General features: G+C 34.6%; 1 protein-coding gene across 2 annotated transcripts; it reads right to left on the bottom strand.

Annotated features, from left to right (window-relative positions):
• Positions 1–2,095: 2,095 nt before the first annotated feature.
• Positions 2,096–7,961, bottom strand: LOC148863008 (putative prolyl 4-hydroxylase 6). 2 transcript variants are annotated; one of them, XM_088980112.1, is made up of 8 exons: positions 7,512–7,961; positions 7,341–7,427; positions 7,175–7,232; positions 6,955–7,059; positions 3,320–3,377; positions 3,072–3,247; positions 2,931–2,991; positions 2,096–2,493 (listed from the first exon to the last, which is right to left on the bottom strand). In XM_088980112.1, exons 1-8 carry the CDS (start codon positions 7,616–7,618, stop codon positions 2,192–2,194), a joined length of 954 nt encoding a protein of 317 aa, XP_088836238.1. In that variant the 5' UTR covers positions 7,619–7,961; the 3' UTR covers positions 2,096–2,191. The 2 variants fall into 2 exon arrangements, with proteins under 2 accessions (XP_088836238.1, XP_088836239.1); XM_088980113.1 differs by lacking the exon at positions 6,955–7,059.
• Positions 7,962–11,600: the final 3,639 nt, after the last annotated feature.

The raw sequence follows: 11,600 nt of genomic DNA on the forward strand, positions 1-11,600 counted from the left end.
CAGAAGACTAACAAAAGGGGGTCTTTGTCTCACTATCATAGTATAAGGGGGTATTTGTCACAGACCCCATAGTATGGGGGGGTCTTTGTAATTTACCCTATTTCATATTCCATTCAATCGCTTGATTGATTTGAATTTTAAAAAATTCGAAACTCAGTACAGGTCTCCTACACTTATGCCTTACAAAACGTGTACAAGGGAAATTATGTAAAACCTCCCTTCTTCATTGGTATTATCTGAAACCTCCTCTCATTTTTAGATACCTCCAAAGAAATCCCTACTAGACAAATACCTCGCAACTTTGTTTGGCTTAGCCCAAACCTGGCCTGAAAAAATAGGGTTGAATTGTAGTTCAAGTTTGGGTTGAAAAGTAAGAACCTGATTTAACTTTGGATTGGATTAGGATTGAGGCCTTGACCAATCAAGGCCACTCCAAACCCAACTTAACCTCCTCTTTGCATTTGTAAATATGTATTTACACATGTACGTGTGTATTAACTATTTATACGTGTATATATCGTTATGCCAGTATGTATTTATAAATGTATATATCTATGCATTTATGTAATTCTGCACTGCAGGTTTATATGTACTTAAAGGCAATTTTTTTTTTCAAAAACATGATAACCATGTTTTTTTACACTTAATGATACTAATATTATTGATTAATATGAACACTTAAAGTTTAAGAAATAAGTACATTTGGCAAAATAAAGTAAAGATGTTGGATTGACCTGAGATTAATCCATACCCAACCCTAATCCAACCTGAAGTTTTACAGTTGGGGGTTCAACAACTAGGGTTCAGTTAGGGTTGACCTCAACCTAACTCAACCCAGTTTGACTTGTGCCCCTAAAACTGTGGAATGGCAAAAAGGGAATTTATGTTTTACCACAACACCCATATTTTCTTATCCCTTTTTAACTTAAGAGCTAGCCATTAGGAAATGTAAAAGTAACTAGGGCTCAGTTTGGAAGGAGTACAAATACAAATATGTAGAGTGAAAAATTATGTATTTTGTATGTAATTGTACTGTACATATTTGTATTTGTTCTCGAGCCTAGGCAAATGCTATGATGCACTAATTGAAGCAAAAAACATAAACCAGTGATAAAATTAGATGTTATAATTGACGTGTTTAACATTGTTACATCTCTAAAATGACGGATAAATATACCTTGTGAAACATGAATCAATGAAAAAATAAATATACCATATGAAGAAATATTCATATCTATGTCAAAAACAACTCATAATAAAGTAAAATAACGATTATTTGGATATTTTTGGTAAATAATTTTGATTTATTTATAATTCATTGAAAAAATAAAAAAAAGTTGTAATTATTGTCAGATCTGAATTAAGAGGCTTTTAGTTACTTTGATAAACATGGACTGAAATGATCCTATCCTGAACCTTCCGAAATCAAATTCGGAACTCCAACTTTAATTCAAACCAGATTGATCTCGGAGGCAAAGCAACCACAATGCCATCCACGAGTGAGGTAGACGCTGACAAAGTAGAAGGTGTGAGAAGACGCCCCACACCCAAGAAAAATTAGGGAAAGGAAGGGAAAGTTAGGAAACCTTTAGGCATATAGGCAAATCCACATATAGGCATCTATTTAGGTTATGTTTGGTTTGAATGAAAAGGTAGGGAAACGTTTCCTTCATTTCCCTAGTTTTTTCTCCAAACCAAACACAACCTTAGAGTTAGTTAATTATTATTTTTGGATATTCTTAGGGTTAATTATTTAAATAAATAAATATCCTATGGTTTTCAAATAAACTGTTTTTGGGTGGCCCCACTTACACAAAAGGCACAACGTTAAGTAAAAACTTTGAACGTTTTTGGGTGAATCCCTGACACAAGGAAGCGCGCAGCATATGTGAATCCCAGACAACGAATCGTAGAGCGATAAAAAACAAAATCAGATGTGGATGCACAGACTTCTTTTCTTTGTAATCTTCCATCTTAAACCCTTTTTACTGTCAATTCAAGGTTCAAACTTCAAACCATGTTTTTATCTTTTTTAACGTCCCCAAACACAATGCAATCACCAATTAGTGGTTAGCTTGTAAATTGAGTTACACAGTTTAAGTTCAATTTGCTGCTTATCTACAACTACAACAAAGGGAAAATCAGGGCGCTGCATACTAATTTGACTACTCAGGTTCCACAACCACAATGATTAACAAACTTTGCAACTCTTCCTACAGTATCCATAAGAATCCTCAGAGCCCACCATATAGAGTGGATTCTTTTTACACTCACCAGCCGCGGCCCATCTTGGGCAGTCTGCATCCTCATCAACACATTCTCCACTAGCTGCAGCCCTTGTAGGTTTATCAAATGATCTCACATGAATCCACTTGGTCGCAGACCACTTCTCACCCTCAATAACTGGGCAACTGCCATGCAAACTCCTCCTATCTGTAGTTGCATCCGGATGGAGACTGAAGAACAGCAAAGCATCACCTTTACTTGGTTTCACTGTCAATTAAACGGCCAGAGATATCAGCAAGTAGTAACCATATGCATTCAAATGATACATTGAAATAATACTCCGTTGAATTCAAAAAGTTTTTGTCCAACAAATTACTCTCAGATACATGAATCCTGTTTCGATGCATAAATTAAGGGTGTATTTAGGGTTCAGATGTTATTTGTAGAGACGCTGCTTCAACGTACAGAACTTTTTGAGTTCTGTAATGGTAAATGCAAAAGAGAGGCTGCTTCCTAGGACAAACCATACTAGTAACACAAGCTTAGTGGACCTTCTTTCCTATTCTTTTCGTTTCAGGCATCAATTCTCTCAACTCTTTACCCCCTAAGAAATTTTCTTTCAATCTTCTAAACTCACTGTATATAAATCTCTCCTTTATTAACAAAAGAGCTCATTTTTAGTTCAATATATTGCACTACAATACCTGCATAGCCATTTTTGGCACAGTCGGACCAGTTGTCATCCTTTGGTTGCGACATTTTGCTCTGCAAATGATAAATGCAACATCATTGGCAGAATAAAAATTTAAATAAGAACAAAAGGGTACTAAAACAAACTTTCTTACCTCCGCATTGGGAAATACTGTTTCGCCACCTTTCTCAACATTAGATAAGTACATAAGTACAGTAGCAACTCTGTGACCTCCCAGTTCTTGATTGACCTTGTCATGAAAATAATCAAAATGGGGTTCATACTTTTGGCCATGCTCATAATGCAGTATTTGAATGGCCTCCCCGTTTTCTGATCACCAAAGGTTCAAGGTAAGATTGGATAAGATTTTTATAAGTAACAAGAAAATTGCAATAATACTACCTTCTGGAAGGAAGGTCCATGCAGCAATCCTCGCCTCAATAGTTGCAATAATTTCATCCTTCAAAGGCAAAATGAAAAATATATAAGCTGCCTAAACTAGAGAATTTCAGCTGCATTATGAACACTGGCATATTACAAGGTTTACTCAAACTGGAAGAAGGTCTAAGAAGGTCAAAATATACTACAGATGAAAGGCCATTAGCCTCAAACAATATCAGGAACATGAAATATCTGGCATCCAGGTTTAACAGCTAGATCACATGGATACCAAGAGCAGCTAATGGCCTTGCTGTTTCTCTAGCAATGGAAGGGGTAAATAGAGGTTTCCTTGAATGGGGAGCACCAGGGCCTGAGGTTCAACCAAGGGACTGAGGGTTCTTATCTCGAAGCACGCTGTTAAAGACATTGTTCTCAGCCGGCATTACTGCTGTTGAATCTGTTCTATTACTTGAGACATGTTAAAAGAAAGGGATCCACCGTCTTCATTAATAAAGTATTCAGATATTTATTTATAATAAAAAGACAAACAATGATAAATATAATTGCATTTTTCTATCTCTGTTTTGTTAGATTAAAATCAAAAGAAATAACAAGAAGAATGATATACAGCATGTCAAAGCCACATTGGCTAAACTGTTGGCTTTCAGCATCTGAAAATGCCAGAGCATCCACTGCATATAAAGGAATGATTTTCAGATCATAAATCATTTGATAATGCTAAATTCCATTCATTCCAAAGGCCAAACTCAACACCAGTTAGTAATTAAGGCATTGGCTTCTGATCCAGCAGGATAGCAGTCCCTTTCTCTTTCTCTCTCTCTCTCCCCCACCTACTGGATACTCCTAGTATCCAAACAGTTAACAGACTAGCTTACTCAAAACATTGTTTCAAAGTTCACCAATCCTAGCGGCACTTTTTAGATTCATCTAACACTTGAAACCACTCCTCATTCTGTCTCTTGCTTCTGTTTGTTAAGGAGCATAAATGCACATGTTTCTCTCATTAATATTTGATTACATGGAACCTATATTACACTGCTTCCCACCACATTCATTATGTGCAAGAATTTTTTGCTTTTGTCCTATAACTTTAGTGGGGTATTTGGTAGATAAGTTTAGTGCTTATGGTAGACAAATAACCATATAATATGGGCTCAAGTCTGAAAAACTTTGGACCCTTACATTAGTAGGTCTAATTCATCAAGATCTAGAAGGGCAGCCCAGTTCATGAGGCTCCCACCAATGTGGGGTCTGGGGAAGGACAGATATGCACAGCCTTACCCCTGCAGCTGTTTCCAAGATTTGAACCTTGGCCACCCAGATCATAATTCACGATGGAGCAACCTAACTGTAGCGCCAAGGCGCAAGGCCTACCCTCTTCAATTCATCGAAATCTGAATGTCATAAATATAAGTATTGATAATGGAGCATGCTCTGATGCAGCAAAATGATGGACTTAGATCTCACCACTGAGACCAGTAAATAAATACAAATAGATAGGAAAAAATTGATGGGAAGAGCCTCATTTCCTAAAGGTGGTCTGACCAACAAATGAAGTTTCACTAGCACATCTACCTATTAATGAATGGTTTTAACTTTTTCAAAGGATTGAGTTCATAAAATAGACAACATAACAGACTAAAAAGGCTACAGACAATTAAAAATCCAAGTGAAATGAAGAAAATTTCTCCTAACAAATGAGCCTTAGAGAGTCACATGGGAAAAATACTCTTTTTTATAGATAAAAAATAATCTTATTGTAGTTTTGTTTAAAATTTTATGGGGCATAAGTTCATCCTCCAAATGGATCTACTAGCAGAATAAGGAGATAGATTTAGCTGAATGCAATAGCCATTCAGCAGGCTGTGGAAACAACAATAAAGCTCCACACCGGTCATAAAATACAAGGGACCCACAAACATTCAACACCTCACTATGGGCCCCATGTATTTTATCACTGGCATGGAGCATTACCATTGGTTCCACAGCCTGCTAAACAGCTAAAGCGTTCAGCTAATCCTGATTCCAGAAGAAGAGCCATTATCCAATGTTGGCCCCAAGCTCCCAGCTATCCAGGTCTTGGGAGGGGTGAACTGGATATAGTCCTAATCCTTTGCATTTTATGCACAAAGTGGCTACTCTCAGACTCAAACCTATGCTTTCACATTTGCCAGCCCAAGGTTTTATCATTGCACTGAACAGTGGCTCCGAAATGGATCTCTTATCAGAATGCCTATATAAAACGTAGAAACAAATTCATTTCTACAAGTCATCAGATGATTCCGTTCCATGTGGTTTCCAGCACCTAATATGGATATGAAGTTTGACATTGAGGATCCCTTACCAAAAGAACCAAGGGAAGGAAATCATGTTGAATTCAGCATACTGGTGAATCAGTATAAAATCTATCATAGCTAAAGAATAGGCACGGAAAATTTGTTGTGTAAGTTCAGTAAGCACATGAAGGGTTTCAACATAGAATCATAGTCGCCAAGCAGTTTTCTATAGCGTGTTATAACAAACTTTTATATTCTTAATTTTTTGAGGTTATAATTATAAAATAGACATTTTTAAACTAAAATACTCATTTTGTGTGTTTATATGCTAATTTCTTTTTGTTATTTTCTTATTTATTAGGGTTTAATCAACACAAACATGCTAAATGCTGTACTGAACCCTCAAAGACTTCAAAACCTGAACCAATAAGTAAGAAAGAACATAAAATGTTGTCCAATCAACACATTCTCTTCTTTTTCTTTACAAATTTTGTGTTTTTATATACTAATTTCTTCTTCTTCTTCTTCTTTTTCTTCTTCTTCTTCCACCTTTTCTTTTCTTCTTTTCCTATAACAGAAATAGGGGTTCAGCCCCTATATTTTTGAATTTTCTTTTCTTTCTTCTTTTTCTTCTCATGAAAATGTTGGAATATGTTGATTTTCTATACTTTAACATGAAGTATATACTTTTCTTATGAGAATTATGGATATTTATTAAGGAAATATGATTATGGAACCTAGGGAACTACCCTAGAATACATGTTCTTACTTGAAAAAAATCCATCGCTTAGGCGACTAGGTGACTAGGCACCACCCTGTTGCCTAGCCTCGCTTTGGAGCCTTGAAAACTCTGGATAGAATTAGCATCTCCTAATTGAAGATGTTATTTCAAAATAATATTCCCTTTCTTTTGTTTTCTGCCCTTTATTTGACAGTCATGGTCAGCAAAGTTCCTATTGCATATGTACTGACTCTAGAGATCCAATTACATTAAATAGATCCAGAAGCAAGCTTATGACAGTATCAACCATCCCCTGCGGCCCTGCCCAAAAGTTTCATGGAAGGGAACTACTTTCTCCAATTTATTAGCCCCTGCATCTAATATGTTTGCAAAATATCGAAAAGTTTGATATGTATTTCATTGAAGGGGATAGAAGCGAGATTGTTATCTCACAATTTAACAGTAAAATTATCTTTCGCAGGCACTTTTCTAGACTCTGACCGATCAAACTCTCACAGAAACGGGGCTATTGCACAGGTGACCTCGTCCCAAGGCACCAGTTTGCGACATGATCAAACCATTTCTACCAGATCAAAGAATGCCTTAGAGTAAAGGAAATACGAGTTCTCATAATTTACCTGCTTTTTCCCGAGAAACATGCCAGAACTCGTCCGGACTTCGCTCATTATGCTCTTACCAGATTCATTATCCGCCACCATGGACTTTTCTAGATTATCTCTCGCCTATTTCCCGAAAAGAAATGAACAAACACACAATCGGCAATACAGGTGTACCGAAACAAAACGGGTCAACCCCAAATGATATGGGAGAAAAGAAACAAAGAAAGTTTCCTCTTACCAGAGCAATGAGGTGATCACACTCCTCGTCTGATAGAAAATTCTTATATATGAAAGCCCTGCAAAGATCCAAGCAAAGAGCAGCATAAAGTTCAATAACATACAACTATAAATAAAATAAACACAGGTGGGGGAAGAGGGAGGGATAAAGAGAGAGGAATATAGACCTTGGACGCCAAGAGAGTTGGGTAACTCGAGTAGGATCAAAACCGGAGAAAGGAGCACCTTTCTTCAATTGAAGCACCGATCCATGACTGCAGAGAGAAACAAAACCAAGCATGACTCTCAAATGCATACGGAGAAAGAGAAACAGAGGGAGGCAGAGGGAGAGATGTTACGTTTTCTTTTCTCCTAACCACCCCGGCAACTGGAGAGATGAATGAGCAAATTTGGGGAATGAGATGAAAACCAAGACACAAAGCGACAGAAACCCCCGAAACTCCATTAGAAGTTATTTGATCAGTCATGCAATAGCAAGAGAGAGAGAGAGTATTTGTTGTTTTGTTGTTGTTGTTGGTGGTGGTGGCTTGGGAGTTGGGGCTTGACGGGCAAGAAGGCAATGGGAGAAGGAAAGAAAGATCGAGTGAAACAAGAAGGGGAAACGGTTTTTTATTGTTGGGTAATAAAGTCCACGCGGCAATTCATTTCTCGGATGGAAGGGTGCAAGGAAGAGAGAGAGAGAGAGAGAGAGGACTGACTGACTGAGGAGCGCCCATCGTATTTTCATTTTCATTTTTCTGGTTTTTTCTTTCTGGTTTGGGGTATGGGATTGCTACAGTTACAGACTTATTACAGTTACCTTCCCGAAGTTTATTTATTTTCTTGATTGCGCATTTGGTCACAACTTCGAGTGCTGGATTCTAGTTCAACGGTCAACAGAACTCAAGAGGAAAGTCATCCGGTCATCGGTATCGTACAAAAAAAAAAAAAAGTATTCATTCAAGTTGACGTGGGTTTTCGATTGGTTAAAGTTGTTGAGGTACTATACCTTTCCGGTACAATAGAAATTGCCTAGTTAATATATTTATGCTAAAGTTGTTTTATGGTCTGTTTGAGAATAGCTGAAGTGATAAGATCGGATCTATCATAGTATCATCTATTCAAATAGGTTTTGAATTCTGATTCGTAGTGCTTTTAAGTTTTAATGGTAGGATTTTAGATGAGGATTGGGTTTAATCGTGTTGGATAATTTAGATATGAATATGGATACGGATACGAATATATTTGGAAAATGTATGGATATGGATGAAAAATATAAAAAAGCTTGAATAAGATAAAGAAATACATACAAATTCAATATTTATATTAATAATTTCAAGTTTAATGTTAAAATAACTATAAATAACACATAAATACATAGAAATTGTATATTTTAATGATATAACTGAAGAAATATATTATTATTGATATAATGGGATGTATAGATATTATACAATTTTATTGATAATGCATCAATTTTTATTTTTATTAAAATTCAAGGCACAAAAAATATGCAACCATTATATTTGAATTATTATATCAATTATTTTTATTTTACTATTTCAATTTTTAACATCAACAAAAAATCAACTAAAAATTAATTTGAAAATGTTCTGTAAATAATACTTTCACTTTTGTGAACAATAAATATGTTTATAAAATGTAAATGAAATTTTGAAGATGTATATCATATAAAAATTCATAAATTTTAATTACTAAAATATTTATTTATTATTAATATTTTTATTTTTATGAATTTTTTAAAGTTAAAAATTAATTTTTATTTAAATGTAGATTAGTGGATTTGATATATTCAATTTATATTATATTCTCAAATATCTTGTAAACAATATTTTATCTTCGTAATAATAGATACATTGTTATTTAATGTAAATTGAAATATTAATTAATAATTTATTAAATCTACATAAATAATTCTAAGTATTAAAATAATTATTCTATTAATAATATTTTTATTTATATAAATATACTGAAATTAAAAATCATTTATATATATGTGGATTTGATAGATTATTTATTTTATTGGTTTATAAAATAAAAATTTTGAATATTATTCTTCTTAATTTGTACTTGGAGTTATTGAATATACTATTTGTTTAGATTAAATGTAATAATTGATTTCAATAAAAGATAATTTATTTCATTTATTATTATGAAATGGAAGGTGGCTTAGTGGTTAAGATCCTGGCACTCTTGGACATTGTGCAAGTTGGGTTTTAGGGATCAAATCGCACTTGAATAATTTTTTCTAGTGAATGCTATATCGCATTTTTCTATGCAATATGTGGGTCCAATACGCCTTTGTATCGGTGCATATCGTTTGATACACTACGAGATACATCGATACAGTGGTGTATCAGACCGATATGCACAACTAACACGATGCAGTGTCAGTCATGGTATATCCCATATCTTCCCCTACCGATACCGATATGTAGTGTCAATATTTTAATCCTTGATTTTGCCTCTGGATTCTTCTTTTATACCATAATGTTAGTGTTATCTCTAATGGTAATTCTTCTAATGTCATTATTAAGCGTGGAGCGGGAGTCGAGAAGTGAATAGTATAGGTAAAATTAGTTCTGATCCCCATACAGAGTTTGTTTTAGCCACACACAATGAGTGGGTATTTATGTAAAAAGGGAAGTCCAGTACACAAGATGCAACCGGCTTACTCTTGTTTTTTCTGCATTCTCAAGCCTCCTATCGTATGCATTTCAACTTAATAGATTTATATTGATATACAGACCATAGAGAGGTTATTTCAAAGATTTGAATCATGTTTGATCACCATGTCACAATGGAACAACCCAACCTTTGCGCAAAATGGGGCTTTTTTTTTTTTTTTATAGTGACTTGGTGGAGGCTGAATTGGCGGGGTTTTATTTGCAAGGCTATTTGTTTTGTAATTTTGTTAAAAACAATTGGTGGTATTCTATACTTATTTTGTCTGATGCAAAGGATATGCCAAATCGGATTTATTCTTCATACCAACTTCATAACATGTTGCAACTATATACTCTCCATGAATGACAACATACAAGTAGGGGATATGTTTCAATGTACATATGGCTGAAGTGCTGTGAGGTTCGTGTTAGAAATAAATCCAGATTCAAAATATAGTGGGAGTTTTATCATCTCATCAGAGTTTGTTACCTTGGAAATAACAAATGTTTGGCTGGACCGAATATATAGGGCTGCCCATCTCCTTGCTCAGAATGCTAAATGTTTTGTTCATGACCGTTACGTGGAGGAGCAGCCAGTGAAATGTATTGAACAGTTTTTGTTAGTGACTGTTATTTCAAAACAATTAATTAATAAAATATTCAAAAATAGTAATTCACCAAACTTTAACTTAACTTAGGTTGCGTTTGGAATTAATGTAAAATATCATCGATATAAAAGTATATCAATGACGTTTTATACAGAACTGTGAAAGTGATTGTTATTTTTTGAAAAATGCAATGAGTGAATAGCGTAAAGTTTTATATCGATAAAAAATTATCAATGTAATATTTATATCGATAATTGATGTAGAACTTTACGTTTGATAGGTCTTATATCGATTATCGACGTAAAAGTTTACTCTATCCAAACGTACACAAAACTAAACCGGAATAGATTTTTATGTCAATCATAATTATACCCTCCTTTCAAATGCGAACAAAATTGAACCGATGCAAACTTTTACACCGTTCTTGATTTATACCGATTCTTAAGACACCCTTAATTTCACTTTCACATCCTCAATGACTTGTGTATCGGGAGAAAATAACCCGTTTGAGAAAGGCTGAGCGGAAGAATATTCAGATAACCTACTTGGATTGTTGATGAAGCACTCCAAAAAATCCATTCCAAGAGACTGAATAGGACAATCAATTTGGGGTCTTAGAACTTTTCACCGAACATAACTTGATAATGGGGTCTATTTTCAAAAGCTAGAAGCCACTGAATTTCAGCCCTCCCTGTTCACTGGTGTTCATTGGTGTTTAACTGTAAGAAAGAGATCAGTCCTTAAAATAAAGAATGGCAAATGCATCCTAAAAACTCCTCCCACCATTGGGTTTGCCTGTTCACTTACTCATCCCTTGAAGTTTGGGGTTCAGTTACTTCACTCTTTCATGTTACATGTCATGAAGTCAACACATATTCATATGACACTTGAAACTTCTCAATGTTTATTTTACTTTATTTGCACCTATTTTATAGATAAAAATATCTTTTCTTACGAAAAAAAGATAAAAATATCTTCATTTATATATTTCTTTTAAGGTTATGATAAGTGTTTGACAATATGGTTGATTTTGTTTTTGAAAAAAAAACAAGTGTCACATCAGCAAAATTATATTGTTTTTTAATATGGGACTTGCCTTTTATTTTCAAAAATAAAACCAACCATATTGCTGAACACCCCTTAATCTCCTAAT

This window comes from Nelumbo lutea, chromosome 3, assembly GCF_056320005.1.
Source record: "Nelumbo lutea isolate HS-2025 chromosome 3, American lotus-T2T, whole genome shotgun sequence".
NCBI classification, from domain to species: Eukaryota; Viridiplantae; Streptophyta; class Magnoliopsida; order Proteales; family Nelumbonaceae; genus Nelumbo; species Nelumbo lutea.